Below are 15,910 nucleotides of genomic sequence, written 5' to 3'. Positions count from 1 at the left end.
TGGGGGTGCTAGCGCTGCTCCTATAAAAAGAGCGGGAAGATGCCCCTGTGATTCAGTTTTGACATCTGACTGTAAGACTGCAGATATTCAAAAATATTCAGACCTAGATCCCTGCAATTGTTAACATCTCAAAAACCTTATCCGGAGTTTTCCAGAAGACAGAGAGATCAGGCAGCATGCAGCCTAGTTCAGCACCTAACCTTGAACAGACATAGAAACAGGGTTTCTAATTAGGTGAAGTTCCTTACAGACCCTTGAAGACTTATAGCAACAAAACCAGCAGAAGTTGCTTACATGCTATAAAGAGCTGTGTATTTTTAAAGAGAGAGATTTAATATACAATCGAGGGATACCCTCAGGCATTCTGTTGAGGTTTCCTGCATAAATGCTGCTGCATTGGTCATACAGGAAACTGACTCACAGTCGATCTCAAATATGATCTTGTCAAAATACTGCAACTCAAGTTTTTTAATATAGTATTTCTTGAACTGAATGTATATATTTACACGAACAGGACAGAGACTAACTGCAGCCTTAGGCGTCTCTCATGTATTTTTTTAAAAATTATGTAAAATGCCCTTCAGTCAAGTCCATTCATATGTAAAAAAATGAACAAAATGGGTTATTCTAATCAAACGTCTGCAGTATGCATCATAAACTTAAAAAGAGACAGAAAGCACCAGAGAGCTGTAATTTCTCTTTGTAACCCATGCTTATAAAATAGAAAGATCAGATGAAATTTCAAGGAAGATAATTAAAGAGTGATGTGCAAGTCATAATTGGCTAATGCAAAAGATGGGAGACTGTGAATTGTTACATTGTCCTCCATGGTGCAGAGTTGTGATATTACTTTAAATTATTAAAATAGTTTTCGACATCTTTCAGAATACCGGCTCTTTGGCATGGGCTTTTATTACTTATTGTAATTGGAGGATCTGCCATTTTCTTTCGTTTATCTCTGTGTGTATAGAAACGAGCTAGGTCTTGCCTTTTATTACTTCCCCATGTTCTGAATCAAAAATGTGGTTTAGATAATGTTAAGTGTCCTAATTCTTACTGCAGTGGACGCAGACGTTTTGAAAAGGCATAAAAATACACACAGAGGGTCTTTCCACCTCAAGTCACTGAATATGAGGCATTTGTGCTCTGCCGGGTGTATTAACTTCAGCCATGTGAATATAATTTTCATTAAAGTAATCCTGTTTCAACTAGATGCTGTGACTAGAGGTGAAACGTTGCGAAAGCGTTAAAAATAGCTTACTAGTAATTTCAACATCCTGTAATTTTATCACAGATCAAGTTTCAACTGTCATACTATACAGACCTTATTCCCCATATAGTACATGTTTACTTTTTTAGCATGCCAGACCCACTTTGGAAAGATTGGTGCCAATATAATAAAATCGGAGGGGGGGTGGTGGTGGGTGTAACACTGAAAGGAGTGGGAGGAGGGCGGGGAAGGGGATGGGGGAGCGTGGGGGAAGCGAGTACACCATTTTACATCCACACTGCGAAAATGCAATCTAGCCTGGCGGAGGACCGGCAGCTGGGTCGGAGCGAGCGAGGGCTTTGCAGTCCCTGCCTGTTCCTTGTTCTGTCGCTCTTAAGTTTCTCTGTGTTTGCATAATAGCCATGCATGCAAACCTCGCAATGCTCCAGGGCTCCAGAACAATAAATATACACATTTAAAGCCTTTATTGTCTTACGGTTCATGCCCCCGGTTTTCAACAGCTTAATTTCTGGTTGTATTTAACTAGTTTGCAAATGGATTTTTTTCAGTTTCAAACTATTATTGAGGAAGCTCCTCTCCCTTTTTGGCGGGGGGAGGGGTTGGGGGTGGGGTAGTAGTCGGTATATTATTCCTGTAGCGCTGGGTTATATAAACACATTATCATTTGAGAGCGCCCTTGGCGTCCATCAGCATTGTAAACACGTACTAGTGTATATACTTCAAAATTAAAGAATGCACACGCAGAACCGGGAGCCTGAATTCATATTCCGAGCAGACTCGCTGCTCGCATTTATTGATTTATCGTGCATCGTTTATTGTTCCAGTCCCTAAATGCAGGCGCTGTCCGTTCAATATTGTTTGCAAAATCTTGAGATGTGTGTGCGCTGCTCACTTGTCTTTCTGTTCTTTTCTTTTTTTTTTTTTTTTTGCTGAGTATTTTTTTTGCGAAGCGAACAAATGCATTAATATTTATATGTTTATATAATCGATAACCCACTTTTTCCCTTCCATGTAAATAGGCATCAAAAGATAATTTAACAGATTAGTTCTCGAAAACATGGCAGTGAGGAAGCGTAATTTAACTATCAAACAAATCTACATGTCTAATAACAGCAAATCTGCTAAGGAGCATTAGAAAGAGGAGCAGCGCCCCGGAATCTCTGCAGGAAATGTTCTTTATATTAGACATATACAAGTAGGTCCTGTCAGATGCACAGCGGAGCTCGCTAGCTCTCGTCTCCTCCAAAAATCTCATCAAATGAAACCGCTAGACAAGGGAGATTGGGAAGAGGTAGATCTCATCTTCACACACCTTTAGGGTAGAATTTATTTTTACAGACCTTCCTATATGTTTTTTGCCTTGATCCATCCTCTTCCCGCCGAGATCGGACGGAGCCTTTCTGCCGATTATGAATTTGATCAACCCACGTTTGGAAGGAAACCCACACAGTTTTGACAGGAGCTGAAAATTGAGTCGTCAGAGAAATATTAGGACACATTTTCAATCATTTTGGTGCCGAAGGGGAGGCGAGAGCTTAGTTTTATATTGAGACATTACGCCGGCTGAAGGCAGAGAATGTTTTTCCCTGCCAGGACCTGATGCAATCCATTCAAGCCAACAAGTTTGGAGAGAATGTTGAGTTCAATCAATTCAGAACGTCGAGATGGAGCCCAACTCACTCCAGGTATTTCGCTCTCCTCCGCTCCTCCGATCCCGGCACCCCCCGGCACCCCCCAGCCCCCCGGCTCACCCACACCTCTGCACCCACCCACACCCCCCACAAACTTTTCACCAAACTTTTACCCTCTGCATCCCCCCAAATCATTTTTATTGTTTAAAAAAATCCCTGCAGTGATCATACATACATAATGTAATTTTACCGCCTCAGATGGAGAGGTAGGGAGAGGTGGGGGGCCCGGAGTTTTTTTGTTTTTGTTTTTGTTTTTTTAAGGGAGGCAGAAAATTTGTGTGGGCTCTAATTATTTTTTCCACCCAGCTTTATATCTGTTGGCTCTTCTGTATTAAGAGTGTGGATGTCTGTGTGTAAATGTGTCTGGGAATAGACGTTTGTGCTCTGATGGTTACATTATTTATTTGGTGCTTTTTTTCCCCTGCAGTGGGTCGGCTCACCGTGTGGCTTGCACGGACCTTACATTTTCTACAAGGCTTTTCAATTCCACCTTGAAGGCAAACCAAGAATTTTGTCCCTTGGCGACTTTTTCTTTGTAAGATGTACGCCAAAGGATCCGATTTGCATAGCGGAGCTCCAGCTGTTGTGGGAAGAGAGGACCAGCCGGCAACTTTTATCCAGCTCTAAACTTTATTTCCTCCCAGAAGACACTCCCCAGGGCAGAAATAGCGACCATGGCGAGGTGGTAAACTTATATCTCCCTCTCTTCTTTCTTTATTATTTTTTCCCGTAGTAATGCTTATTACAGGGCAAGCTTGAAAATACTGTATTCACTTCTGCAGGCGAGCAGGATCGACTTCTTTTTTAAAGGGGTAGCGCCACTAGCTGGGGCTCGAGTATTTTGCCATTGTCAGAGTTTGGCTGTCAGCTTTACAAAGAAGATCCAACTGCTGATTTTAGTCAAGATCAAATAACTTGTTCGAGAAGGGTTTTGTTCAAGGATATGTGTGTGTGTGTGCGTGTGTGTGTGTGTGTGTGTGTGTGTGTGTGCTCCTGCTATTGCCGCTTGAACATCACATGCTTTTTATATTTTTTGCCTTTTGAAAATTTACCTTCGCGTCTGGCTCGGTAGGGGATGGGTGGATTTCTTTCGGTGGGTTTCGATATTGTTCCCGTTTTTCTTTTCTTTTTTTTTTAAGTAAGTATTTGATATGTTTAAGAGGGCGGAAATTACGAAATGGAGGCAGAGTGAGATCAAAAGCTATTGAGTTGGCAAAGACGTGTTGAATAAAGTGATAAATGACAGGTACTGGAATAATACATTCAAATAACTTGCAGATCTGCCCGGGCGGATTTCAAAGCGGTCGTGTAACCGGCACAAACACGTTAAGCATTAACAACTATCTCTCGTCCCCACCCCCTCCCCCCGGACAAGCCATTTGATGTTCTAGTTTTCAATTACTCCACGCAAAGTGGACGCCTTCCAGCGCGATCTTTGGGGATGTGTGGGACGCGGACGGGGGAGGGAAGGGCAGAGGGGTGTGTGCTCGCCCCCTGGCCCTGCGGGTCCGGAGTCCTCCGTGCCCAGACGGCGCTCCTGGGGAGGGTGGAGAGGGACAGAGCCTCCCCGGCACGTTTCTGGGCGGCCGTGGCGGCGCTCGCCGCGCTCCCGGCAGGACGCCCGAGGTGAGCCCGCTGTCACCGGTCGCCGGGGCGGCCGCCCCTATTCGGCTCTGTCATTTCATGTGTGACCGCAGTTCTGCGGGCTCCGCTCGTCAGCTGACCGACCTCAGCGCCCTGGTACCTACCGGGGGAACTGTTCTGGGGAGGCTGTGCCCGCGGCGCGGCGGGGCGGGAGGGCGCGCGGCCGCCTGGCCAGGCTTTGTGTTGCCCAAGCGAGAGCAGGGCAGTCAAACTCAGACTTCTGAGGACAGCTAGCTCTGTGCCAGGCTTTCGAGCTGTCGAGGTAGGTGTAAGGATCTTTTTGTTAAGTGAACGGTTCCCCGTTTAACTCATCCCGGAGCTCGAAGCTCCCTGCCAGTCCTTCCAGAATTCCTTGGTCTGGTGGAGTTGATTGTACTTTTGGCACCTTCGGTTCACTCCTCCTCGCCGGGATCGAGTTACCCGTCAGTGGTCTATGCCGGTTAATTACCGGAGTTCGTCAAAACGTTCGCCCTCGGATCTGCCTTTTCGGAAATAAGCCCCTCCCTCCTCCCGAACACCTCTCCCAACCCACACGCCCTCCCCTCCGCCCTCCCGGCCAACTCTGGGTTTTAAACGTTCACCTTTCCCGACGTCTGCCGGCAATTTTACAAAGGTGTTGTTTGGAAATGCTGTGAAAAATCCTGCAGCCTACCAACAGGTTGAGCTCTTTGCACCGCCCAAGGTTTGGCTCGGCCCCCTCCCCCGACCCAACTTTCCTGCGCAGCTGTCTGCCTTCCCCTCCCCCTCCTGATTTCTTATTATTTGCTTTTCAAATTTATTACTTCAACATGGCCTGTGATCTGGAAAAGGGAAGGATTAAATATCCAGAAAAGAGCTGGTGCCTAATAGACTTCTGACTGAACCCAGGAGGAAATTATTCAGTGTTTTATGGGATATTTTGTGGCCACACTCTTTTTTTTTTTTTTTTTTTCAGTTGAAAGCGGAATATTTTTTAAAGACCCTGAATTGACCCCACTTGGTCCAGTTTTAATTTCTGTTGTGTAATTAAACAGTAAATTCTGATTTAAGAATAAAAGAAATATTAGCCGAAGGTTGCATCTGGTAGAACTAATGATAGTGAATAGATATATTTTTAAATACACGATTTTTAAAAAGATATTATTCATTATGGGGAAATGTAAGCGAACCATTTTAATGATCTTTGCGTTTCGTCTCTGCTCTATGAGCCATACCTGAGAAAATTAATCTTGCCATTTAAAAGTGAACTCTAGGGTGTTTGGAGAGGGAGATGGCTCTATTTATATTCCTCAGCTGCATATACATCGTCTAATATTATGCATGATTTGTTTTTTAATGCTAACACGGATGGTAATTAGCTGTATGATTATAGTTGTATATTTCATTAGGACTTTGGCTGATGTCATTGTGAATTATTCAGCCATATTAAAACAATTTTCAGTTGAGATAATGACACGCCTCAAAATTATGCAAATACAGGCTACATTGTGCAAAATAATTATGACAAATGTAAAGCAGGTAGTAAGTTTCCCAGTGCAGATCGGTTTTCCACCCTGGTGATGTCATTTCCCCCCTGGCCTAAGATAGTCATTCATTAGCAGAATAGCAGCAGGAGTCTCCTCTGGAGGGGAGCCTGCAGAAACCAGCGTTTACTGCTGGCACCTAGAGGGGGCAACAGGGCCCTCTCATTAAGACGTTTGCTTTGTTTTCTCTTACTCTGTTAACTTGTTTATATACAGTGAAATGATTTTATTATTGATTTTAAATAGTTTTGAATGATGCACTTGCCATTTGCAATGAATAACTGAAAGAGAGAGGTTTCGTGGTGGTGCGCGCTGTGACTTGGAGAAAATGTTCAGCACATTGAATCAGCCAGTACAGTTTATTTAAAGTAACCAAATGGAGGTTAATAATTTCTTGATTGAGCTGACATCAGCATCCATTTCGAAAGGACAGCCAGGACTCCATATGCTTTTTTGGTTTAAGAGCACCATTCTGTCTTTTTATGATTTCTTGAAATATAAAGACATCAGTTCTAAAAACAGGGAAATTATCATTGTGCGAGATTAGAAATAGCGTCCCTGTGTGGTTTGCTATGATCTGCAGAGGACATTTTTTTTTTTTTTTTTTTTTTTGGTGGGGGAGGGAAATTTTCTTATTGATCTTTGCATTAATTGTATCAGGCTAGATAAGGCAGGACTTTGTATGCCCATTTTATAGATGGAGACAGAGGCTTGAAGAGTTTATGTGGTTTGTCAAAGGTCGCCGGCTGGAACCTAGGCCTTCTTAAGCTTTAGGGTTGCTTTATTTTCCCGCTGAAACCTACCCTTGAAACTAGAGCTTGAATACCTCATATTATATTCCAGAAGTGTGTACTAAATGTGGGCAGTTCCTTGTACATTTTAGAACTATGACTAGTCAGCTTTGCTAAAGGTCACCAGATATTTAGGTAGCAGAATCATTCTTATTCTATAAAGTTCAGTTAATCCTAGCCAGTGTCATAGAACAATAACAGTTACATTTTAATACCATTATTAATAATCATTAACAATTTATTACTAGTTTAAATAATTAGGATAATGTCTGGCCTGCTTACATCACTGCTGCCTACACGTACTTAACAGTGCTGGCAGCTGGTGTGGAGGAAAAGCATTCCAGAGAGTCACATCTTGATTCTACAACTTCCTATTTGTTTGACCTTGGATAACTGTAAACACTCTGAACCTCAGTTTCTTCAGCTGCAAAATGGGAACAATAGTAAGGCTGACTGGGGATTGTTATAAATATCAAGAGGCATTATTATGGGCAAAATTACTTTATAACTGTAAATTAAATAAATAGAAAAGAGTTATGATTATGAGGGGCTTTATTTTAGATATTCTTAATTTATAAGTAAGAAACATGATAACTTTTATGTCTGTGTGGAGGCTTCTGGGCCTAATCATGATACAGTCTTGAATTATTATGAAAGTGAAGAGCAGGGCCATATGCAAGGAGTTAAGTGTCTTCAGTAATTACCTACAATTGCCATATTCAGCCAGTAGCTCTTCAGAGGAGGAAGATGGCAGAGTAGGCGGGTAATTGGTTCTGTTACTGGGTAACTTCTGATTACATTCATTTTCAGATTGCCAAGTGCTTAATCTCTAGGCAATATACGCTCTTAAAAATAGGTGGATATACAAGGTTGGATTTCAGCCTGACGGATCATGGGCTGGATTCTACAAGAAAGCTTGCTGGTCCCCTGCAACAGTGAGTGTGGATGAGTAAGTCAGTGATGTCAGGGAGTCAATATCAAGCATATCTGGGCATTACAGATTCTAGTATGCAGCCAGGGTTTCTAACAGTGGTTTGACTATCACCAGCCTCACTATCCAGTCAAAAATTGTTAAAAATGCATATTCACGAGCCCCTACTGGAATTAATTTATTTAGAATCTCTGGAATTGGGGTCCAGGATTCCGCATTTTAAATAGTCTTGCTCTAGCTGTGTGGATCTTGGGCGAGTTTTAAACTCTGTGCCTCGGTTTTCTCATCTGTAAAATGGAAATATGGTACCTACTTCCCAGGATTATTTTAAGCATTAAAGGAGTTAATACATGTAAAGTGCTTACAACTGAGGTGGGCACATAGTAGAGTCTCCAGTAATGGTTGACTCATTTATTATTATCATTAATATTAGTATTATTGTTCTCGTTAAAGTTTGAGACCACTACCATGGACCTTCCTAAAGAAAGCTTTTCTCTATGAGAGGGCGGCATCTAGGTTAGTTTACTAGAACATGTAGCCAATTCAGGTCTCCCCAGATCAGGCTAGCTTTCAGCCATATGGTGGATTTAGCAATATTGCCATTATAAAAGGCTCCTTAAGGATTTACATTTTAGTATTGAAATATGCTGTCAACTGGATCAGCAGAAGTTTTTAGAAGATCACCTGATCGTATCATAGACACATTCTGAAATTCAGGAGGTGCTGGACTGGCCTTGCTCTGCCTGTGGGTGGCCACTCACTGGGTCTCTGGTCTGTTTCCATGAGCTGATTTTTTTTTTTTTAGAAGTTTCTGAGATCTCTTCAGTGTCCTCACTAGCCTTGTACAATTTCTTTAACTTTTCTAAGCCTCAGTTTCCTCATCTGTCAAATGGATTTAATGGCTTCTACTTTGCCAAGAGAATTAGTAATAATAATGAAAATGTCCTGGCAACCAGCCTCGTACCTATACATGCGAGCTCAGCAAATGATGGATGCTGTTATAATAGTTATCGGTTATTTTTAGTAATGATCTTAAGCTAAGAGAAGGAATATCTTTACTCTCTCCCTGGCAGGCCCTTTAGAACTAGGGTGAGAACTAATGAATTACATGGAGAGAGTTTATTAGACTGTGACAAGTATCAGCAAACTAAGGCCAAAGGGCCAAATCTGGCCCACTGTCTGCTTTTGTAAATAAAGTTTTACTGGAACATAGACTGTTTATGTATTGTTTATAGCTGCTCTCAGGCTACAGTGTCAGAGTTGAATGGTTGTGACAGTGACCATATGGCCCACACAGTGGAAAATATTTACTCTTTGGCCCTTTACAGAAAAAGTTTGCTGACCCCTGGTCTATGGAGTTGATCCAAAATAAGAAATGTGACTGTGTACCTTTTTGTCTTTCTTACTTGGCTTTGGAGCAAGCTCCAGTAATAGAAGAAATACTTTAACGTTAATATGTCAAAAACCTTTACATGTACAAAATTCTGTTTCAGCATTGAGCCTAGGGTGTTAAAATTTGAGAATCAGTAGAATGTATACTAAGTTGTATTTTGTATGGTTAAGTTCCCCATTCCAGCCAATGCTGGTTTCATCTATCGTGAGTTAATAAAAGCTACTTGCTGAGTGCTAGCTATGTGCTCCGTGCTTTGCTAGGTACAGAGATGGATGTGAAACAATTCATGATGTGGCTTTCTTTCTCAAGAAGCTTATCAATCTTGATAGAGAGATGAGATCAACACATGTTTTTAAAAAATGTAAAAGCAATATAAGATGTAACACATTGGTGAATTGTGCTGACAGTAAATGCAATACGTTTTCAAAGGAAGGGTCACTATCTGTATGTTTTTGGAAAAGGCATGTGTTCAACTCCTCAGCTGCTGATTGAAGACCTACTAGGTGCTGGACAGTGGGGTACTGAGATACAGGAGAATGGCCCAGCCCTCAAAAAACTCTTAGTCTACCCCCATAGATAGACACTGGTCACAGAAAAGCTGTCAGACTCTTATCTGCATCCCTTAGTTAAAGTGGAGATTAACTAAGGTCACTATTTATTTGTAGCCTTTCGCAATCTTTCTGGAAACTATGAAGTACTGTCTTCACCTTTGAGGTCTTATTCACTCCAGGCATATTTATAGAGCACCTATTTTGTGCCAGAGCCTGTTCTAGGCCCCGACATCCAGCATTGAACAAAACAGACAAGTATCCCTGCCCTCAGGGGGCTTACAGTCCAGTGTTTGGTTTTAATCTCCCAGGTAGTTTTCACATGGTGCTTCCTGGGATGGTTATCTGTGTGCTTTTCCTGTGCTTGTCACTCCCTCTTCCCCCTCCCCACTGCAGTGCTGGTCTCAGAAGCAGAGGGTTGTGCCTTACTCACCTCTGGGTCTCCCCAGAGCAGTCAGTGCATTCATCAAGTATCTATTGAATGACTGAATGACATGATTAAAATGACTGCTTCCCCACAGCCTGCTTTCCTTAAGCTTGGCCCAATTTCCTTCTTTCTGGCAGAGGGTCATTCACCTGTGGGCCAGCTCCAGCAGCCCACCTCACATTTCTTTCTCTTCTAAAATCCATATCATTTTGCACCATAGGCTCTGAAAAAGCGCAAAAGTTTTTTTTTTTTCAGGAGAACTCGCCAAAGAAATTAGTGACTATTTGGGACTGAATGATCAGGCGAGAGCCAGCATCTCCATCTTTTTGAGCATGTTTCCAGTCTTCAGCCATGAGCTCATAAAAAGTCAGGGTTTTGGGGGAATTCCCTGGTGGTCCAGCGGTTTGGACTCTGAGCTTTCACTTCCAAGGGCCCGGGTTCAATCCCTGGTCGGGGAACTAGGATCCCATAAGCTGCACGGGGTGGCAAAAAAAAAATTGTATTAAAAATAAATAAATAAAGATTGTTTAAAAAAAAAAAGTCAGGGCTTTGGGGTGGCAGTCTGTGGAAAGATGGGACTTCCGGGAAGAGGAGTCACTTCTCACCTGAGTGTTGGTTGGCAGTTCCGGTGAACTAGCATGTTTTTCAGACTGATGGTCTTGACGAGGCCACATGTTTGATAGCAAGTCAAAATTGTAATCAATTAAAACCTGTCTTGACATTTAGAGTGTCAGGCACATACTAAGGAAATGTTATTTTTATGAAGTGCACGAGTCCATACATGTAAATACTTCACTGTTAATTATTAATAAAGCATACCATTGTTCATAGTGGCATCTAGTGATACATGACTCAGGCTCATTTATCAAAGTCTAGTTTTAACCAATATCCAGAATATAATTGCTGGAATCAAATGGATTTGCTTGTCATTTTTTATAGCCAGGGTGGTTGGATATTTGCCATCTTCTGCTTGGAATAATATTGCAGCTAGTGATTACCCGTTGGCTTGGCTTTTAAATAAATTTAAAATAAATGTATTGATTGTTGGCTTAAGGATTCATTCGCCTCTCAGAAATGTGGTCATGGATTCCTGCATTTCTTGAAAAATCTGCTCCTGTGCCCTCACACGAGGATGGCTTTTTCTAGCCGCACCATGATCCTTGCTGGCTTCCTGGAGATGAGAACCTGGGCCTTGGCCTTCAAAGAGCGTGGCTCACATCCTGGACAGTCAGCATCCGTACTGACAACACAACATTTCAAACATGCAGATGATGATGAGTATTGAAAGGGTGCTTTAGAATCATGCTAATGGCATCAGTCTCCAGCACACACTTGCGTAAATTAATTCTGCTTTTAAAATCAGATGCACCGTTAACAGCGTTAAAGATGGATATTTGACATTTATCACACAGACTGGGACGTGTGGTTTAACTGCATGAATTTTCTGTAGGATCTTGGTGGCTGTATGAATCGACGCACAGTGGTGGGTGTCCTTACACACATGAACATCAAGTTCAGGGTCCCATCTCCATCCTTGAACAGAGAGAAAACCTGGGGGTAGAAACCACGTGTTGCTAGTCAGTCTGGCGGCCCCATAACCATCTCCCCTCTCCCCACCTTTCCTTTCTCATGACTCCAGCGCACCCGGGCTGAGATGCACATCCCTCCTCCCCAGAGTTGAGTTCCAAGCCGGATCAGTGGCACTAAACATTAAACTCTTGTCTTTGAGAATAATAGGCTTTGCTTTGTACACCCTCAAGCATGTTGAGCTACTGTGCAGGCTGGAAAATAAAAATGTTCTAATTGTGTCTTTTAAATAAGCATAGGAGTGAATTAATTAGACCATATTTTGTCTTTAGTTGCTTAGTTACACAATAGTATTCCTGGGCACGAGTAAGATAAATTGGCTCTTTTTTGTGCTGCCTGTCCTTTAATCATAATTACTGTATTGCTCAGGAGAGTAAAGCATACATAGATTTTGAATTTTTTATTCATAGTCAAAAATATGCATATGATATATAAAGTATATGCTGTTTAACCTGTTTTATATGCTTTTATGTGGGAAGAAGTTTTATTGTGGTGGTAACATTTGCATTAGTTGCTCAAAGATGTAGTTCTGGGAAATACATAATTGAAATGTTTTTGAATTGCTTTTTCTGGCCTTTTCAATCTTATTCAAAATAATAGTGCCTCCAGTCTTAGAGCAGTCATTCTCATTTGATTTAACATCTTTCTTTGCACTGCACGCGCAGCGCCCAGTTTTAACCCTGCAGAGCCTAGATGAGGTTTTGTGATTCACGGGCCTCACACTTTGTGCCTTATGTTTTGGGGTTCACACTGTTGGGGGGCAAGGGGGCAGCAGAGCACCTGCATCCAGCAGCCATTACTCCAATGCCCTTCGCTCTGGCACTCTTCCATGTTCCTCGCAGAAGGCTCCAGGGTTGGAGATCATAAGAGCTTGTTGTAGCTTGGACTGGACAGTGCTATGTGCTTGCCTTCTAGGGTCTTGCAAAATGGGATGTGGCTTCTGGAAGGAACTTGGGTTTCTAGCCCCCTATCCCACCCCTCCACCACGGAGGGCAGCAAGAGTTGGACAGCTTGATGTAGTTATTGAACAATGGGAGAGTCTGGCTTAAGACCCAGCATGTGTGCTGGGCAAATGTATGTGAAAATCGACCCCATTGTTCTGTTGTATTTGAAAGCAAATAAATTATTTACAGATATTTGCTAATTAAAGCACATGTTGTTTTACCAGCACAAAAGAACACGGTATTACTGGAGACAAAGAAGTAAGTGCGAATAATTTAATCTTGATAATTCTGTGTGTTCTTCTTAAAGGACGAATATGTTTAAAAATATGTACATATACGTACATATTAAAGTGTGTGTGTGTATGTATATACAGATATGTATATATGGAGTTGTGTGTTGTGTGTGTGTGTGATTCTCACAAAGGAAGCCTTGCATACTACAGATATAACAGGCCAAGTTACCATCCAGTTACTTGTCACTAGGCCTGCTCCAAGCTCCCTGTGGAACATTGGAGATGGAAATCATTTTGACAGAATACCGTTTTCCCTTTAGTCCAAGTTTTGCTTGCCGTCATCTAGTTTGAGCTCAGCTCTGAGTACCATTGGGAAAAAAAGCAAACTAGCCAGATATTGTACCAGGGAATAAAAATGTTCTCATTCATTACCTTGTCCTCAGACTTTCCTCAGTGACGGGCCCAGGTTTAGCGGTTTCTCTTCTGTAACAACCCAACTTTGGCGACATTCTGATTGGAAATTTGCATTGTGGAATGAGGGCCTCTGACAATGCGGTGAAGCCGTCGGATGCAGAGCAGGTTGTTCTGATGTTCTGGGACCTTCTCCTGGCTGGAACGATAGCCTGTCCATGGGTGCAGCCGGTCTCTCTGCCTCTGCCATCAGACATGTGTGCTTGTGGGCGGGACTGGCCAGACGCTCTTGGCACTGTTGATCGCGATGACCAGGAAGACTTGCCATGGTTATCTCAGAAAAAGGCTCCTGGCTGATGTGCCATGGACGTTTTAATAGACTCACAGGATATTCAAGAGAACAAGTCCAGCCCCCTCTATTTAACAGATGCAGAGACTAAGGCTCAGAAAAATCTTGGGCATGTGCTCAGAGCTAGTGGGTGACAAGTAGAACCAGAAACCAGTCCCTCAAGCACAGTGGTCTGCTGCTTTGGGGAAGGGCTGCTCTCTTGAGGTTATAGTCTGAGGAAAGTAGGCAAGTGTTTCCCATGGGTGTGTTCAGGCGGGTCGTTCCAGTGCCCTGTCTTACACCAGTAGTTGGTGCCTCTGTGGGATATCACTTTTATAAAGTCACTAATGGAGTGTATGGTTTTTATTCGAATGATGAGATACTTACCAAAGGGTGAGTGATTACACAGAAACCAGGCTTTGATATTCAGGGTCCCCTCTGGATCTCACTTTTATTACCCTCATTTCCAAATTCTTTCCTGGAGCCAGGAGGGCCCTCTGATAGGGATATTTATATTGACTCAAGAAAAGCATTCTTGGTGATAAACAGAATTGGCATTTCTGCTACCGTCTGATATTCATGGATGGTTTCTTTCATTCAGAAATTTTTATTGCGTGCCTACTATGTGCTGGTTCTCTGCACTGGGATATAACAGTGAACACAGTGACTAATACCCAGATAAAGATTTCTGTTCTTAAATTACTCACTCTCTAAAGGAAGAAGGAAAAGGTAAGTTGATTGATTTATCCAAAATGGAGGAAACCCATCGCCATACATTGTAGTCTTAGAACCACATTCACACTTCCTTCTTCCAGGTGCACAACCCAGACGAAACTTCCCAACTTGCTGTTTTCCAAAACCATTTGCAGAAGTTTCACCCACAGTGTTTTCAATGAAGTTACATTTTTTTTTCTATTGAGTAGCTATTGTGTCAGGCATTGCAAATATATTAACATATAAATTAAATACTCATTTAATTCTCAAAGAAATTCTCTAAGGTTGGTAGTACTGTGACATTTCCACACTTTATAGACTAGGCAACTGAGACCGAAAGAGGTGTTAAGTAACTTGCCCAAGGTCACATCTAAGTGAGACTGACAGGCAGGATTGAAAACACCAGATTCTCGATTCTGCCAGGTGATCTTCATATCCCCCTATTTAGAATATATTGAGAATTAAAATTGGGATTTTCATTATATACTGACCTATTGTTTACCTGAGCCTTTATGAATAGTTTCTTTTGGTCCTTCATCTATTTATTTAGCATATGGTTCTTGAAAGCTTCTATCCTGCTGTCTGGGAACTTGCAGTCAAATTGGCCGTGGACTGATACACGAGTCATTTGGTAATAATACTGCGCACCTGCTCAGTAAAGTGTTTGCACGGGCGCTTTAAATCCCAGCAGCCCACGGGGGGCACCAGGCGTCTCCCTTCGGTTCGCTCCCTCCTGAGCGGCGTCTGTGTGCCTCCGCGCTGGGCCCTGGAGAGACAGGTAGGAAACCAGGCAGATGCTGCCTTCGTGGGGCTTCTCACTGCGCGGGGAGCACAGGCACGATTAAGCAAACAATCCTAAATAAATGGGTGATTTTGTGGTGCGGTCAGCGTGGAGAAGGGAAAATACAGCGACCTAGTATGGGGTGCCTGATCTTGTTAGGAAGGTCTCTGGAGGCATTTTGCAAGAAGTAGCGTTTGAGCTCAGGGCTAAAGAGATTCCAGTGACGATTGGGACAGGGTTTCTTGGTAGGATGTGGAGGTGGGAGCGTTCTCCCTTTGGCATGATTTCTGGGCTGCGCGGAATCTTGGTGAATCCCGGAAACAGGTTAGAGACGCCCACTGAAGCCCACTGGAGGCACCTACTGTTTTAGATCCCATTGAGACACCTGCGTAGCATTTTCAGAACTGATTTACATTGTCTGCCTGGCTGTGGAGAAGTAGAAAACGGAGCCGCAAACTAAGGCCTATAGGCCAAATCTGGCCCACTGCCTGTTCTGTCAATAAAGTTTTATTGGCGCACAGCCACCTGTTTACAAATGGTGTCTGGCAGCTTTCACACTATCGTGGCAGAGCTGAGTAGTTGCGACAGAGACTGTGACGCACAGAGCCTCACGTGTTTACTATCTGGCCCTTTACAGTAAACGTTTGCCTGACCCCTGGTCTAAAATGATTTTAATAAAGTTAGTAGTAAAACTAGGTGCCGACCGCTTCACATGGACCTTTTGTTGACTCCCTACAACCACAGTACTATGAGG

General features: G+C 42.8%; 1 protein-coding gene across 3 annotated transcripts in view; it reads left to right on the top strand.

The window, feature by feature from the left end:
* Window positions 1-2,835: 2,835 nt before the first annotated feature.
* The window catches only part of ARID5B (AT-rich interaction domain 5B), a 188,738-nt gene continuing 175,663 nt past the window's right edge, over window positions 2,836-15,910 (top strand). Inside the window, exons 1-2 of one of the 3 annotated variants that reach the window (XM_068547476.1) lie at window positions 2,836-2,916; window positions 3,350-3,604. In XM_068547476.1, the coding sequence (XP_068403577.1) occupies window positions 2,896-2,916; window positions 3,350-3,604 (276 nt within the window). In that variant the 5' untranslated portion in view covers window positions 2,836-2,895. Of the gene's footprint in view, window positions 2,917-3,349; window positions 3,605-4,476; window positions 4,549-4,671; window positions 4,829-15,910 lie in introns of those variants that run through there. The other 2 variants (XM_068547477.1, XM_068547479.1) reach the window with 2 other exon arrangements.

The sequence above is a fragment of the Eschrichtius robustus genome, chromosome 7 (genome assembly GCF_028021215.1).
Source record: "Eschrichtius robustus isolate mEscRob2 chromosome 7, mEscRob2.pri, whole genome shotgun sequence".
Classification (NCBI taxonomy): Eukaryota; Metazoa; Chordata; class Mammalia; order Artiodactyla; family Eschrichtiidae; genus Eschrichtius; species Eschrichtius robustus.
The sequence above is the reverse complement of the archived record's forward strand: the minus strand, read 5'-3'. Positions and strand labels throughout refer to the sequence as shown.